At 54.2% G+C, this 16,505-nt stretch overlaps 1 protein-coding gene across 3 annotated transcripts in view; it reads left to right on the plus strand.

Annotated features, from left to right (window-relative positions):
- The first annotated feature begins 3,411 nt into the window (after positions 1-3,411).
- Positions 3,412-16,505, plus strand: part of HS1BP3 (HCLS1 binding protein 3) — a 34,404-nt gene continuing 21,310 nt past the window's right edge. The window contains exons 1-3 of one of the 3 annotated variants that reach the window (XM_009237506.4): positions 3,412-4,574; positions 10,081-10,246; positions 14,381-14,588. In XM_009237506.4, coding sequence (XP_009235781.2) covers positions 4,543-4,574; positions 10,081-10,246; positions 14,381-14,588 — 406 coding nt within the window. In that variant the 5' untranslated portion in view covers positions 3,412-4,542. 3 annotated transcript variants of the gene reach the window in all.

A 16,505-nucleotide genomic window follows, 5' to 3' on the forward strand; every position in this document is an offset into this window, starting at 1 on the left:
GTTCTATACTGGGGTCTCTTACCCCTATTGCAGTAGTCCCAAATAACATCTGCTTTCACCACTTTAACTACTGTTCAGTTCTGTGGGGTTTGTTTGTTTTTTGTTTGTTTTTCTTGAACACCTCCTCATCTTCCTGGACGTTCAGCAGTGTTTGGCATTGCTGATCACACCCCAGTCTCTTCCTGAAACACTCTTTTCCCTTTGTTCTGTGAGCCCACTCCCTCCTTCTTCAGGATAAGATGTGAGCTCCTTTGCATAGCGCACAAGGCCCTCTATGCTGCGGGAACACAGGCTCCTCCTGGCCTCTGCTGCCTCCTCTCCCAGCAATCCTTCCACATGTTCTTCTCACCAGCTCCTCAAATATGCTCTGGTTCTATCAAGAAGTACTAGGCTGAGCATGGTGGCTCACGCCTGTAATCCCAGCACTTAGGGAGGCTCAGGAGGGCAGATTGCTTGAGCCCAGGAGTTCAAGGCCAGTCTGGGCAACATAGGGAAACCCCGTCTCTACAAAAAATACAAAAATTAGCTGGGCATGGTGGCACACACCTGTGATCCCAGCTACTTGGGAGGCTGAGGTGGGAGGATCACCTGAGCCCAAGGAGGTTGAGGCTACAGTGAGTCGTGATCATGCCACTGCGACAGAGTGAGACCTTGTCTCAAAAAAAAAAAAAAGATACACTGCCTTTGAGTGTGCTTCCTAGTACACACTTTACCTCTTTTCTTCCTCCTCCTCATTCATCCCTGCATCCCCTATGGAGCAGTTTTTATGTCAGGCATTATGTAAGTACTTTACAACTATACCAACAGGAAATCCACTGCAGAAAACCCCCACTTAGAGTGGTTTAGGCATTTGTGCAAGGAGAACTTTGTAGAAAAAGTCCAGGGCGGGTATGCAAGTTCATATGCCATCAGCCCCCCAGGCTTGTTCATCCTTAACATGGTAGACTCCAAACTCATGTCTGTGCCTCCTGCTCCCATGACAGCTGCTGTGTCGCCAGCACTGTATCCCCTTCCGAGGTAGAAGACAAGGAAGCAGCGAAGAGTTTTCTCCTAGCAAGATAAATCCTCCACAGGGACTTAAGTGTATGTGGTCAGTTATGTCACATGGCCCCTTGTAACTGAAATGGGACATGTGTTTTACTTCTCCAGCCTCTATGGTAATAAAAACCAGGAAGAAGGGGGTTGTGAATGGCTTCCGGTTAGCTCATCTCCAGTGCCTGCCATACATTTCATCTTGTTTCAGTCTCATTTTACCTCATGTAATTCAAAGCAATGTGATGATTTAAAGGTTTCTGTTACGTGCATTTCACCAGTGAGAAAATCAAGTCTCAAAAAAATAATACCTACTTTTTACAACCCAGGTCTGCCATCACCTCCTCCTGGCAGAATTCTTTGTATGCCCAACCCTAGGCTGAGTTAGTTATATGCCCTCCTCTGTGCACCATAGCGCCCTAGGCGTGCATCCTTGTTGAAATCTGCAGCTGTCCTAGAGTGGCCTGTGAGCCACTGAAGTGGGCTGTGAGCCCCGCAGGATAAGGCTCTGTAGCCCCCAGACCTGGGGAGATAACAGCCTGGAGCTGTACCCATGAGTGTTTGCTGAGTGACAAGCAAGGTGGTGGCCCTGCTCCATGTGGAGGTGCCCAGACCCTGGAGCTCTAAAGTATAACATTAGGTAACAGAGACAAAGTATAAGGTCCCAGAAGACCCGAGCCACCATGGGAAAAGTTGGTGCGTGGCTCAGCCAGAGTTCAGAGCACCCCCTGCAGGCTGCGGGCGTCTCTCACTGACCATAGTGTCCCGAGGCCCAGCAACTTCCTGGGTGGAAACTGAGGCCTGGAGTGTTCCTCCCAGGGCAGTGAGAAAGCGAGAAATAGAAAATCCTTTGCAATGTGGTTTGTGTTACCGCAGCTTCAGCCATGGAAGGGGCTCCTTGAATTAAAAAGGAAGCAGAAAATATCAGATTTAGATCCCACATTCCATGCGTTGTATACAATTACACGCTGGAGCCATAGAGGTGCACATGGGACCCACAGAGGCAGAAAATGGGATTGCTGTTGGGAATGGGGTCGTTCTTTCATGGGAAACCTGTTGCATTCTTGACAGGTGGGCTGAGTCTTCCTGAGGTGCACACTTCGCCATCCCAGGGGCACAGGTGAGGCCCTCTCATTTGCTTACAAGGCATTGGTGACAGACACGCTACCAGCTCCCACAGTGATGGAGAGTCCCCTTCTCTGCCGCCCCCCAACACCGCTGCATATCTCTGGATTGTAGACCATTCTTGGTGGGCTCACCCCAACTCTCAGGCTCCACAGTCTCCTTTTTACCCATGACTCCTATGTGAGTCTCCAGCCCAGGCTGGCTTCCTGAGTGAGGCCCAGGGCCATAGATCCAATCGCATCAATAGGCCCAGCCCTTCAAACACTGCCTGTCTGAAACAGAACCCACCATCCCACCAAAAATATGCTCCTTCTCCAGGTGCCCTGCCACAGAGAATGATACCAACGTCCAGCCACTCACAAGAGCCAAACCATAGTGGCATCTTATCTCTTCCCACCCATACCCATTGGATTCCCAAGTCTTGACCAACTCCTTCTCCTAAGGCCCTCTCACCCGTCCCCTCTTCTCCACCTGGGTAGCCATCACCCTAGTTCAAGGGACCATTGTCTCTTGTCTGGATTGTTCCGCAGTCCAGCTCATCTTCGTAACTTCAACATGCTCCAAAACCCTGCCCACGGCCTAGCTGGCCCGGCCACTCCTATGTCCCTGACCCTTTGATGGTGCTGTGTGGGCCTCAGGATCAGGCAAAGCCCTGGCCTTGGTGCACTAGGGCTGCCCACACCGTGGCTCCTGCTGGCCTCTTCCCCCTGTTCCCTGGTGTTCCTATCCTGTCTCCAGGGCTTTGCACGTGACATTCCTTCTACTCTATTCTATCCATATTTCTTCAGATTTTACCTTGGACTTCGGCTCCTTTAGAAAGCCTTTCCAGACCCGCACCCACTCCCCACGTAGGAGGGCAAAGAAGTCCATTGAAGGCATCTAAAGTGTCTTATTCACTGTGTTTCTGTCTGTTGAATAAATGTGAGTGCAATGGTGACTGCTCGACTGCCTGGCACTACACTCAGACTCCTGGAATGCTGAAGCCTACACTGCTTTCTGTCCAGACCCTGAACTCCCTTTCTCTAAAGTAGGGCGTGCCAATTTAAACAAAACACGGAGGACCATTTGCAGCCATGAACACGGCCCTGCAGACGGACAGGCCGATGAGCAGCAGAGCAGACAGGGGTTCCCGCCATCATCCCAGCTCTTCACTGCAGACTTCAAGGGTCTCCCTCAGAACTTTCATTCATTGTCATACTTCATTCATGATTGCTCATCTTGCCTATAAACAAATCTGAGACAAATAATAAGGCATATGAATGTCCGTATTTATTCAAGAGATACATTAGGGAAAGTCATTTTTCAAAATCTTTTACTGTAGGATTTCTTCACTAAAATCTGTAAATACAGGTAGATATTGGTGGTGATGCTGGTGGCAGTGGTTAATAGGCTCAGGAAACATGGCCGACATCGCCCTGCTGTGAATTCTGGTATAGTTAAGCCCAGCTTCTGTTGCTTTTTGTCACTGGGGCTCTGGGTGGAGAGAGTAACAGAATAGGGGCAGCAGTTTGCACCTTCTGCTGGCCCTGTTTGCAGACTCAGCTTTTCTTTCCCTGGGCTACGTTGGCAGGTGATACGATCTCTCTGTTTCTCACCCCATGGAGAGGTGAATCTAAAATAAGAGGGTCTGTTAGGGTCTGCATGTCTGTATGTTCCCCTTCTGAGGGGAACTGGCTCCTGGACCCCGTTGCCCTGCTCCAGCTGGGGACCCAAGTGCAGCCATCCCAGGCAGGCCCGGACCCGGGAGGCCTCCACCAGGGCTCTGCCAAGCAGCAGGGGGTGGCTCTCTGAAGACCCTCTGTCGGGAGAGTGCCCGCCAGTTATGGAGCGGGCAGGCAGTAGGAACGAGATAGGCGAGCTAGCTGGAGGCAGCAAGCTCAAGGGGGACTGGGCTGCTGAGTGGCGTTCACTGTGCAGCTTGAAGAAGACCCCACGAAGCCTGGACAGAGCCCCAGCTTGTTAAATATTTGTTGACCGATCGGTTGAATGAAATGGTCTTGGGGCAGAGGGGGAGTGGTTTTGTAATGCGGACTGGCGGCGGAAACAGCAGAGTCCCGTCTCTCTAACGGCTAAACTTTAGCGCAAAACGGACACACCGATTAAGGTTCACCGCGTGCCAGGGCCAGGCTGGGCTTCTTCTAGGTGGTTACGGCGGGCGCGGCTCAGCCTGGGTACTCCGGGAGCTCCGAGCAGCGCACGCCGACGGCGACCGTGCGCTACCCGCCCAGCAGCGCTCCCGCCCCGCCTCTGGCCACAAGCGCGAACTGCGCGGCCTCTGCCACCAGGGGGCAGGCCAGGGCGGCGGGAGGCGGGGCGCAGACGCGGTGACGCGGGCACTGCCGGGTCCCGTGACTGCGCGCCCCGCCCGGAGCCGCCGCCGCCGTCATGCAATCCCCGGCGGTGCTCGTCACCTCCAGGTGAGCCAGACCCCCGCGCCCCACATCGCGCAGCTCGCAGTCCGGGGCGCCCGGGCGGAGAGGCCGGGGGAGGCGGCCGCCTCCTAGGCCAGGGACCTGGTGCAGGTCTCCCAAGCGCCCTCCGTGGCTTATCCGGGCTGGGCCCCTGCACCGCCCTGCAGGAGAGGTGGCGCTTCCGATTTACAGATGAGGAAACCGAGGTCCTCTAGAGGGTAGAGAACTAGCCAAGGACAGCGGGAGCCCTGGGACTGACTGGTTCAGTGCAGGCGGGCGCAGTGGGGACTCAGCTCTCCTTTCCTATCGCCTTGGGTTCTTCTCTTTTGAGCCCGAAAATCTAGTTCCCCATCCTTTCAGCGCTCCCTGCGTCCCAGGCCCGGTGCTGGGCACTGGGGACCGGGGCGAATCAAACAGGCTCGCCCTGCAGGGGGCTGCGGTGGAGAGGGGGTGATGCCAGCAGCAGGTAGTAAGCTCAGGTTGCCATGGGAACACAGTACAAGGCAGGAACCCGGTTTCTGGGAGAATGAGTTTGATGAAAGACCAGGGAGAGGTGGTCGCTGCTTGCGAGGCAGCTCAGGAGAGCGCAAGTTACAGCAAAGGCCTTGGAGGGGTCCAGGCGGAAGATGCAGAGTGGGTCGGCCCTGATCAAGGCCTGGAGGACCCCTGACAAGGCTGGGAGGCACGTGCTTTTACTTCTTTCCCCCTTTAAAACGTTGTAAAGTGACTTACTTCAAATATTTTCATACACTTCACCCTTGCTCTCCCTACACAAAGTCTTAGGCTAAGATGCCAATTTATGACATAAATAAACGTGTTACCCAGCCAACTGTTGATCTTCCAGTTGTAATCAGGAATTCCCCGTGACTTCAGGTCTAGAAAGGTATGATTCCTTTTGTAAACCCTGATGTCGGAGCCTGCTTGGTCTTGCATGATCAAGTGTGGTTACAGTTGTATCTTCATGGGCAGAAGAGGTTTCCCTACTGCCACTTACGTTACCTCCTCTCACCAAGCCTCGGTTTCCTTTTCTGTGAATTGGAGGTTTGAGGTTGGCAGGCATGAGCAATGTCAGTAGTATATGCCCCTCAGCCACGTGCAGATCGATGGGGTGTGACTTAGGTGCTGGGTGCTTGGGAAGGGGTGGGTGGCTTCCCTCCCTGCCGCACTGTACAGCCTGGACTTGTTAACAGACGTGGGGGCGCTGGCGGTGGTAAGGCCACATGAGTTGTGCTCATTTCTTGCTGAGGGCACCAGCACACCCAAGGATCTTGCCTGCAGGGTGAGTCCAAATGCCTTACCCCAGCAGCAAGGCCAGCCCTTCCCAGTCGCACCCCAGCTCCCCTTTCCAGCCTGATCTCCTCCCTCATGTCATTGCCACATGCACTCAAGCTTGAATTCAGCCAGAAGGTGTTTATCGAGAGCCTTCTCTGTACCGAGTACTGGCCCTAGTTCTAGGAGACAAACAAGTCCCTCTTGTAGAGCTTTAATGGGCGCACAGGCACAGTGGGCAAATCTACTACATGTCAGGGATGTTACATGCTATGAAGGAAAACAAAACATTGGGGGCAATAGAGTGGTAGGAGGCACGCATGCTATTTTCTATGGTGCGGTCAAGGGGTGTCTTTCTGATGGAGTGGCCCCTGGGCAGATCCCTGACAAGCTCCATGACAGAGAGAGCCATGAAAAAGAAATCTTGGAAAAGTGTGTACTGGGAGGACAGGACAGCAGGAGCCAGGGTTCCAAGGCTGGTATGGCTGGAGTGGAGTGAGCCCGGGGAGAGTGTTAGGTGATGCGGTGAAGAGGCAAGCTTGGGAGTGAGGGATGATCAGGAAAGGCCGCGAAGGCTGTGGAGGAGCCATCGGATTTAATTTCAAGTGCAATAGGACCCAACTTCTGGTTTATAGAGATCCTTTGGCTGCTATGCTGAGCATGGGCAGTGGCCCAGCTGAGCATTCAGGACGGGGCTTGTAGGATTCCATGTAGAGCCGGTGGTGGCTTGGCCCGGGGTGATGGCGGCCGTGAGAGTGAGAAATGTTTGGGTTCTGGATATATTTTGAAGACTGAGCTTTCAGGTTTGCTGATGCTTGGATATGGGGTGTGAGAACAAGAAGAGAAGTCAAGACTAACGGCAAGTCTCTCAGCCTAAGATGCTGGAAGAATGAGGCTGCCCTTTAGCAGGCTTCAGGAGAGGTAGGAGCAGCATTTGTGTAGACAGGTGAGTTTTGAGAAGCTCGTTGACAGCCCAGTGGGGATGTCAGGCAGCTGGAAGCAGGCTGGCTGTGAGGGGAGAGTGGGCTAAAGATGGGAGTTGGGGAGCCATTGGCTCGGAAATGGTATTTAAAGCCTGGAGCCTGGATGAGATCACCTGGGGAGGGGTACAGTGAGAGGAAGAAGGTCTAAGGAGGGTGCTCTGGATGCTATCAAGGGGAACCATCCAAAGCAGTTCCTCTCCTCCTGTTTGAGCAAGAGTGGCCAGGGTTGGCAGAGAAGAACCAAGAGGGAGGGTGTGCTCCAGCCACCAGTGAAGGCAGAGCTTGAAGGAGGGGAGTGGCTGACTGTGCTCACTGCTGCTGACAAGTCAGACCAGAGGAGAAATGAGGATTCACCTTTGGATTTAACAACATGGAGGTCGCAGGTGACCTGGGCGTGGGCAGTTTGTTGCATGATAAGGACCAAAGTCTGGCTGGAACGGGTTCAAGATCAAACAGGAGGAGAGGAACCCATGAATATGGGGCCCTCTGTTGAGGAGTTCTGCTGGAAAGGGCAGGAGGGAAACAGAGCAAGGGGAATGTCGGGTGAAAGCACAGCTTTTGTTACAGGAGTGGTCAGAGCATGGTTGCATGCTAATAAGCATGGGCCAGTAACGAAGGAAAATCGATGGTGCGGAAAAGAGGGGTGAACTGCAGCAGCCATGTCCTTGAGTAGGTGGGAGGGCCTCGGAGCCGCTGCCCTGGTAGAAGGTTGGCCTTAGGAGCAGCCAGCCAGTTTGTCTACAGTCCCAGGAGAGGGCAGCTATCAGGGAGCAGCTGCAGGCTGATGGGCAGATGTGACAGCGAAGCCTAGGATGTTCTCCGATGGTCTCTGGAGCAGCACACAACAGTGTCCACATCACTTGGGAATTTACTAGAGATGGTGAGGGCCCACCCCGGGCCTGCAGAACCAGAATCTGCGTATTAACAGGATCCCCAGGGGGTTGCATGCACATTACAGTTGGAGAAGCTTGGTCTAGGGCACATCCTGCCCACCACACCCCCATTTGTTCTTGTACTCTCTGTAGCAGCTGCAGCAGAGACCAGATACCCTGCACAGCCTGAAATATTTACTATCTGGCCCTGTAGAGAAAGAGTTTTCCTATGGGTTCAGGGAAGTGGGAGGGTGATGGAGTAGGCCCAGGTGCATCAGACTCGCTGGAGGGCTTACTAAGAAAACAAGATTGCTGGACACACTAGGCCCGAACATGTCTTTCTTACAAGTTCCCAGGTGATGCTGATCCTGATCCAGGGACCACACTTTGAGAACCCCACATCTAGGGCAAGGTAGGGTTGCCAAGCCTGGTGCGGTGCTGTGCCTTCAAGTCTGCAGCTGTGAATTTCAATGGGACCAGGCTGCATGTTGACACCGTGTCTGTCCCCAGTCACGTTGAGCCACTTGGGCACAGGGTGAAGGAAGCAGAGAACTGGAGAAGTGGGCTTTGACCAGGCTAGCTCAGCTCTGGGTAGGAAGTCAGGGGAGCTGGGCCTAAGGCAGAGGGATTCCAGCAATGGAATGGGACCCTGGAAAAGGGGTGGGGTTATGGATTGTGGGTTCTGGCGTGGTCAGAGAACCATTGGATGTGGCGTTCTGTGAGGGAGCTGGATTGTGGGAGGTGCCCATTTGGGTCTGCTCCATCCCTTTCGTACCCCTGAGAGGACCTCCCCCCAGCTCAGGCACCGCCCTTCTTGTCACTTTCACCCCCCGTGCCTCGTTTTCATCATGATCCTAAAGAAATGATGCCTGGCTTCTTTCTCATGCCTGCCCCATAAGAGGCCACCTGGGCTCTGGAGCAGCTGCCTGGGATTGAACGCAGCTCCACCTCATGCCGGGTGAGACCTGGGCAGGCAATTTCCCTTTAGGGGTCCGTTTCCCTGTCTTAAGTGGGTCTGGGTAGCAGAGCTCCTTCGCAGGGCTGCAGGAGGCAGAAGTGACTTCACACAGGTGCATCCCTAGAGCCCAGCGCGTCTCCCCTCAGCATCCAGCCTCACCTTTCTCCTCCACACTGGTGACAGTGACACCGTGGGCGACACCAGGCCGCGGAGTGCACACCGCGTGAACTCAGTGCTGTTGGCAGAGGGCTGGCTGTGCATGTGCACCTCCCAGTGCCCATTCGGCCCTCGCTGCACTTTTCACCACCTGAAGGCAGGTTGCCTGGGGTGCCCTACACTGCGGGAGGATATTCCTTGTGTCTACAGCACGCAGTCATTGGGTGTCACACATGGCATAGGAGGCGCATCACTGTAGGCCTCACCAGTTGGTGACAGCAGCATCGTGCTGGTGACAGCGTGGCCTAGCGTGGGACGTGAGGGGTCCGTGTGGGAGGAGTGCTGGGGCAGAGGGATTTGATGGATTGGGGTATAATTCCAGAGAGGGAAGGGCCTTGCCCCAGACACAGGTTAAGCTCCAGAAGCTCCTCCCATGTCTTCAGGGTCCTGCCTGGCACACAGGAGGTCTCACCTCAATGGTTAGAGCTGCTCAGAGGGTGCCCCACATGTCGTGCCAGAGGCGTTTGTGTGAGGGATGTTAGTCTGCACAGGTCTGTGTCTCGCCTACGTAGGATGAGGGATGTATTTAATAACTTTTTCCACTTCAAGGAAAACATCTCACCACTTCTTTGCTCGTCATACAATTCATTATATTAGAATTGCATTTTACAAGTCTCCAAGAGCGGTGATGTTTTGCCGATGCATCCTCTCTACACCTCGAGGGGCAGCATCGACTGCCCAGATGAGGGACGGGCCTATCAGTGCCTCTCTGGGCCATGGGGGGGTCACAAGGGTTCTGCCTCCAGTGCTCATCCCGTGTCCCCCCACAGCGGGCCTGTAGCAGCCCTCCTGCCCATTAGCCAAAGAGAGGTACCTGTCTCCAGCTGGGATTTCAATCCCATGTTGTCCCTGCAGCCCCAGGCATGTTCCTTGGTCTGAGTAGAGGCCCTGGGATGCTGCTCCCACCCACTCTGCAGAGTTTGTGTCGATCCCTTTCAACAAGCCCCATCCTTCCCTGTTTTCCTGCAGAGAGCAGACCTTTGTCCTGAGCAACCCCAAGGCAGGACCAGGCCCGAGGCCTCGAGGCCTGGGAAGCCAGGCTTATGAGGGCTGGTGTGGCGGGATGGGTGGCCTGGAGCAGTGACGACTGAGGACAGCCAGCAGAGTCACCTGGCACCCAGGCCTGCCAGGCCCCCGGAGGTCCTGCCCACACTTTGCTCGGGAAGCCTACTGCCTTGACCCTGAACCCCACCTGCCTTCTTTTCCTCTGGCAGGCGACTTCAGAATGCCCACACTGGCCTCGACCTGACTGTGCCCCAGCACCAGGAGGTACGGGGCAAGATGATGTCTGGACACGTGGAGTACCAGATCTTGGTGGTGACCCGCCTGGCTGCATTCAAGTCGGCCAAGCACAGGCCCGAGGATGTCGTCCAGTTCTTGGTGAGCCAGAGGCTCTAGCCAGGATGTTTCGAGGGTGCCCGGGGTCTGGGCGGGCAGACACACCTGCCCACCAGGGTTCAAGTAGCATCTGGAGCAGGTGCTTCTCTGTCTGTTGTTTGCTCAGGGCCTGGAGTACCAGACCATGCTAGACAGAAGGGACACAGTGAATCAGACGCTTTCAGTCTGTGGAGAGGCAGACCTCTAAAGAGACAGATACAGATGGGGACAGGAGCACCTGGGGGGCTCTGGGGGTATAGAGAAGGGGCGCCTAACTCACCCTGGGGAAACTTCTTGGAAGAGGCGGTGGCTAACCTGTGTTTTGAGGAATAGATGGGGCTCAGCAGGAGAGGCGAGAAGGGTGTCCCAGGCGGACAACACATCCTAAGCAAACGCATGGAGGCTGGAAACAGGACGTTGAGTGGGAACTCTGCGCAGTTGAGTGTGGTCCTGGGAGGAAGTAGGGAAGATGAAGGTGAGTGACAGGCAGGATCCAGATTGTGGAGAGTCTGTGGGAGCCTGGACTTAGCCTGCAGCCAAGGAGAGTTTTAAGCAGGGGAGTGACGTGGGCCCTTTTGCCTTTAACCAGCCAATCTGCTGAGAGCATGGAGTTGGATTGGAAGGAACAAAACAAGCGTCAGGGAGCCCAGATACATGGCCAATATGGTCATTCCCAAAGCAAGGGCTTGGAGCAGGCCAGTTGCACTTGGTATGGAAGGGAAAGGGAGAGTTGAAAATGTTTACGGGGTAACATGCACCGCATTTGCTGACTGTTTCCACCAACTGAAATAAAGAATATGATGGAGGAGCAGATCTAGGGGGCATGTGGAGTGTGAAGTGTGAAGTGTCCGCCCTGTGGATGGATACATGAGGCTGGAGCTCGGGCTGGGCTCAAGCCTGAGATACAGGTTTGGGTGTCATCAACTTGGAGAGATACAGGTTTGGGTGTCATCAACTTGGAGGTGATATTAAAAATCTGGGAGTGGATCAAGTTGCCCAGAGAACAGATGTGGAAGGCAGAGAGAAGGGCTGAGGAGGAAATCCTGAGGACGCCAGGGGTTCAGGGACTCTTGGGGAGAAGGAGGAGTCTGCAGTTGAGGCAGAGAGGAGAGAATTGGGTATCTACGGAGTCACAGGAGCTAAGGGAGGAGAGAATTTCAAGAGGGTTGAGATCACACACTCATTGGCTTATTATTTACCATTTGGCCTCTTGTGAAAAGGACCTGCAGCTGGAGACCAAGAGACACAGGTACAGGATTATTAGGACAAAGGTGAAATGAACTAGACCCAGCAGTGCAGCAGGGAGTGACATGGGGCTAGCTTGGAGTCTCCTGGTAGCCAAGATAAAAAGGGAAACAATGAGTTGCATCTTTCTGGTGACCTGTTGAAAGAGACACTAAATTTTAAGAGAAATTTACGGCACAAATGTTTCTTTTTTTTAAGAGATAGGATCTCACTCTGTTCCCCAGACTGGAGTGCAGTGTGTGTGATCATAGCTCACTGCAGCCTGGAACTCCTGAGCTCAAGCAATCCTCCTGCCTCAGCCTCCTCAGTATCTAGGATGACAGGCAGACACCACCATGCCCAGCTTTTTGTTTTTTTAATTTTTTTTGGTAGACATAGTGTCTTGTTATGTTGTCCAGGCTGGTCTCAAACTCCTCAAACTGTGCTCAAGCAATCCTCCTGCCTCAGCCTCCCAAAGTGCTGGGATTACAGGCATGAACCCCCACGCCCAGCCACACAATTTTAAGGGACATTCAACAGCGTCATGAGAAGAGTCTAGAATAGCAATGCTGTTTTTCATTTGATTGCTCCTGTGGCCGACTCTTGGTGAGAAGCAACGTGTGATGTCAGGGGTGATTCTGGGCCTGCATTGCTTTGAGAGTGAATCTGCTTCACAGGGCACTTTGCAGCTCCTGGTAATCTGACTTGATCCAGGATGGAGCTCAATGCACCTACATTTTCAGAGACAGGAGCAGAAGAGGAGAATATTTGACCTTGATGTTGCTGGGTGTGAAGCAGGGAGCATTCTGGGAAGCTTGGGCTTCAGCCCAGCCCACTTGGTTCTGTGCAGAGGGCCGGCCTTACATGCGAGGTGTACATGAGGATGTTTTAATACCTCCATGAATCACACTAGTGCCACTTTTTCCTAGTCAGTGACGCCCACTCCCTGTGGAGTGTGTGCGTGCAGGGGCTTGTCAGACATTTGAAAGTACTTGCGAGGGCATAGAACTCCTTTACTCCCCATGGGATCTCAGGATGGAGCCTAAAGTTACATACCCCCAAGCCTGAAGTCTCTTTGATGTTTCATGATTTAACTCAAAGAATTAATAAGCATTTTGTATCTACTTAAAAGGGCATATGTGTTTTAATATAAACGTGTACTGATTTGCTGACCATGGAGTAAAACAGCCCCAGGAGGGGGCACCGCAGTGGAGGTTGTGCAGGCTCTTGGATGTGCTAGTAGTGCAGACACCCACAAGCTTACTAACGTTACAGGGCTGTCTGCCCTGTGCTCAGCAGTGCCCGGCACACGGGAGCACCAGATAAATGTGAGTTCTCAACCTTGAGCTTCCTCTGCTCAGGGTCTCTTACTTGGCCTCCTCTTGTTGCTGGCGCAGGTGCCCACCCGAGAAGCCCTGCCTGAACCCCTGATGGACATGGGCCCTGGGTGGGGTGGGAGCCCAGGCCTGTTGCTCCCAGGTACTCACGTTGCCAGTGCCCTGGAGATGGGAGGTTTCCCGGAGCCTGGATTTTGCTGGGTCTGTGGTCTGAGCCTGAGTGGAGCAGTCGGGCCAGCAGGGGGCGCCCGGCCACCACCGTGGCCTGCTCTGCGGGCCGGGCTGGAGTCACAGCTGCTGTCGGAGCCTGTGTTAGCGATCGCTCTGCGAAGGGGTCCGTGTGCCTTTCCCTGAGGGCTGTTTTCAGGAAAGGCTGGAGCCAGGCTCTTGTGCTGACAACTGCAAGCAGCACCTGTCCCAGGTGACTCCCCACTAGAGGTTCTGAAGACCCCCCCAGTGCCTCCTGGTATCTTGACCCTTCGCAGGCTGGGCATTCTGGGTGGTGTTGTGGAGCCAAGGATGTGTGCTCCAGACACACCCTGCACCAAGGGATCCCCCCGAGCCAGAGGGCGTCAGATGCCTGCAGCCCCTGCACACCAGCACTCCAGTGGCACACCGTGGGTACAGTCCGGGCCTGGGAGTATAAGAGTGAGTGGCCCACACTTCAGTCGGGGGAGACAGGCCCAGTCTATGGGGAAAGCACAGAGGAGCGAGGAGTGAGGGTAGGTGCCAGGACGATGGTGTGTGTATACAGCAGGTGACTTCACTGAGCACCCACGTGGCTACAGACACGGTGATGGCACTGAAACCACTGTGAGACAGAGAGCCTGCTGGGGTGTCTCTGTACAGAGTAAACATGCAGCAAGAGCTCTGTGAGTGAAGGGGTGAAGCCTTAGCCGCCCAGGAGCTGTGGGGAGAGGCCAAGGAGGCAGCAGGAGTCAGCCGCTGGCCCCAAGGGAAGCTGAGTGCTGCCCTCTCTGAGTCAGATGGTGCTCAAGGCCACCTTCTGATGACAGCAAGAGTCCTGGCCTGCTTCACTCGGGTGCCTGCATGCAGAGAGGTCCTGCCTGACTTAGGGCAGAGAACCAGGCTTGGAAATATCTGTCTCCACTGCTTGCATGGGCTGGCCCGCCGAAGGCCACACTGGTTCACGGGAGAATGAGGTTGGTGCTGAGAACAGGTGATTCACGGTGTTGCAGGAAGATGACCTGCCAGCTGGTGAGATCACCCTCCTGATATGCAGAAAGCCGGGAATGAACGCAGTGACCCTGATCACCTGCAGGCTGGGCAGGGGTCCCTGTATCAAATCTTTTTACCTGGACCTGTGACAGCGCCCAGAATGGCACCGTTATTGCATCTTTCCTCTGGGCCACTACGATGTTTTTATTGAATCTGCTATCGGCCAGGCGTGTTAAGGACTGGAGCCTGAGGCTGGGAGACAGGCGGAGGGGCAGCAGACGGGCGTACCTGGCACACTTCCTTTGGCTGCTGGGCCTCGGGAACCCCTGGTCGGGGTGAGAAAGGAGCACTGCCTGCCACTCTTCACTCAGGAAACCACATGCTCCTCTCATTCCAGGTCTCCAAAAAGTACAGCGAGATTGAGGAGTTTTACCAGAAACTGAGCAGTCGTTATGCAGCAGCCAGCCTCCCCCCACTCCCCAGGAAGGTCCTGTTTGTTGGGGAGTCTGACATCCGGGAGAGGAGAGCCGTGTTCAATGAGATCCTGCGCTGTGTCTCCAAGGATGCCGAGTTGGCAGGCAGCCCAGAGCTGCTAGAGTTCTTAGGTACCCGAGGCTCTGCCCCATGTCCCTCAGGTCTCCCCGGCCCAGAACTAGGCCCTGCTGCCCTGCCCCGGTGGGAGCACGTCCGCAGCTGCCTCAGCAGCCTGGAGGCTTCAGCCAGGCTGGTGAGGCAGGTGGCCTCGCTGACATCCTTGGCTGGATGGTGGGCAGAAGGAGGCCTACCCTTGAGGGACTGAACGTCTGGGTGTCAGGTGGGGGCTCACACAGCAGGCATTCTCCATAGTGTGACCCCATCCATGGCCTTCCTGGCCAGCACCATTCCTAGAGCTTACCGGATGCCCCCCGACCGACCATGCACCACATACAACCCCCTGACACACACCCCACACTCCCCTCTGCCTCCTCCAACCAGCCCTAGGGACCTGCAGTATCCCGGGAAAGCTGTGTTCTCACAGCCTGGCTGGTGACCTGCCCCTGGGGACATGTGCCTCTCACCTGTGCCCCCACAGAGAGGGTCGTGGGGACAGCTCCGGGCTGAGGAATTGATCCAGCACCCCTGCCCCCAGTGGTGGAGACGTCAAGCCCTTCCCATGGGTGTCCCGGCCCTCTCTTCTCTCCTCAGTTTTCTCATCTGTAAGGTGGGATAGCCTGGCTGATAGGCTGTTATGAGAATTTACAGAGCTAACACATGCAAAGTGCTTAGAACAGAGACAACAACACAGTAAATAGTGGCTACAATTTTACCCCACTCCTCGGTTAGCCCTGTCAACCCAGAACCCCTATGGGGCAAGCCCTGATCTCACAGATGCCCCCAGGGGAGGGCAGGTTCTCACCACTGCTGGTGCCGGACTCCCACCCCTTGACTTCTCCCCTCTTTACATCCATCTGCTTAACTCTTTCCCAGCTACTGTGGATCTCCTAGTTCCACAAGACAGAAGGGAAGTTTTCAAAAGAAAGTTGACCGTAAATAAAACAAATTATTTAAAGTGAAAGGTGGAGAAGAGAAGCAAAACTGGTGAATGCGCAGGCCTAGGACTGGACAAGCTGCACAGCCCAGGTGTCCTGTGGCCATGTTGGGCCCCTCACATGGGTCTGGGTTCTCTTCTGCCCTTTTTTGGTCCAAGGTCACAACCCTTCCTTCCTTGCCTGTCTCTGGGGCTGGGTAGACTGTGCCAAGAGGTTCCAGCTCAGCCATCGCTGGAAGAGATGCTCAGGATGTCCCAGCCCCTCTCTGATGGAGAGGCAGGATAGAAACACAAGCTGCTCTATGCCTCACTTTGCTCATCTCCAAGATGGACGTACAGTAGGGATCTCTCTCATAGGGCTTTTGTGATGTTTAAATGTAAGATGCTTATGACATGAAATTGAAGGTTTGGGAGATTTTGAATGGCCTTTTCACATTTGTCCAAGTAAAATAACAGAGCATCACATAATATAATATCGTCATTATCACTCAGTGCGTCCTGTATGCCAGACACTCTCTAAGTTCTTTACCTACAAGGTGATTTTATTAAAAGTCAGTTGTTTTAAACTACCCAGTAAGCACTTGGATAGAGATGAACAAATAGTCTGAGCCCACGCTTCTCAAACTATCTGTGGCAAGGGCTAGCTCTTTTATTCCCATCCTGTCACAGATGGATACTTTCACAAATACAAAAGCACACTCGGGTATTGTGATGATGGCAGGATGCTATGGACGTTTCTGGATGCTTGCTCTCCCTTTCTCTACTTACCTCATTGTGGTCACACAGGGGGCGTTCTCTGTCTGAAGACCACACTTTGAGAAGCGCTCATCTAAGCCAGTTTGTAATGGAGTGATCACCGTTTGTTCTGGAATCTTCCACATGCTTACCCTGGGCACCCATCCAAGTCCACAGTCCAGGTGCCCAGACTCTCGGGGCAGGTCTCCGTCTGCAGAGCTCCTTGCCGTGCCTCCGACTGTAAACGGTTCTGGCTGCA

The sequence above is a fragment of the Pongo abelii genome, chromosome 12 (genome assembly GCF_028885655.2).
Source record: "Pongo abelii isolate AG06213 chromosome 12, NHGRI_mPonAbe1-v2.0_pri, whole genome shotgun sequence".
Lineage (NCBI taxonomy): Eukaryota > Metazoa > Chordata > Mammalia > Primates > Hominidae > Pongo > Pongo abelii.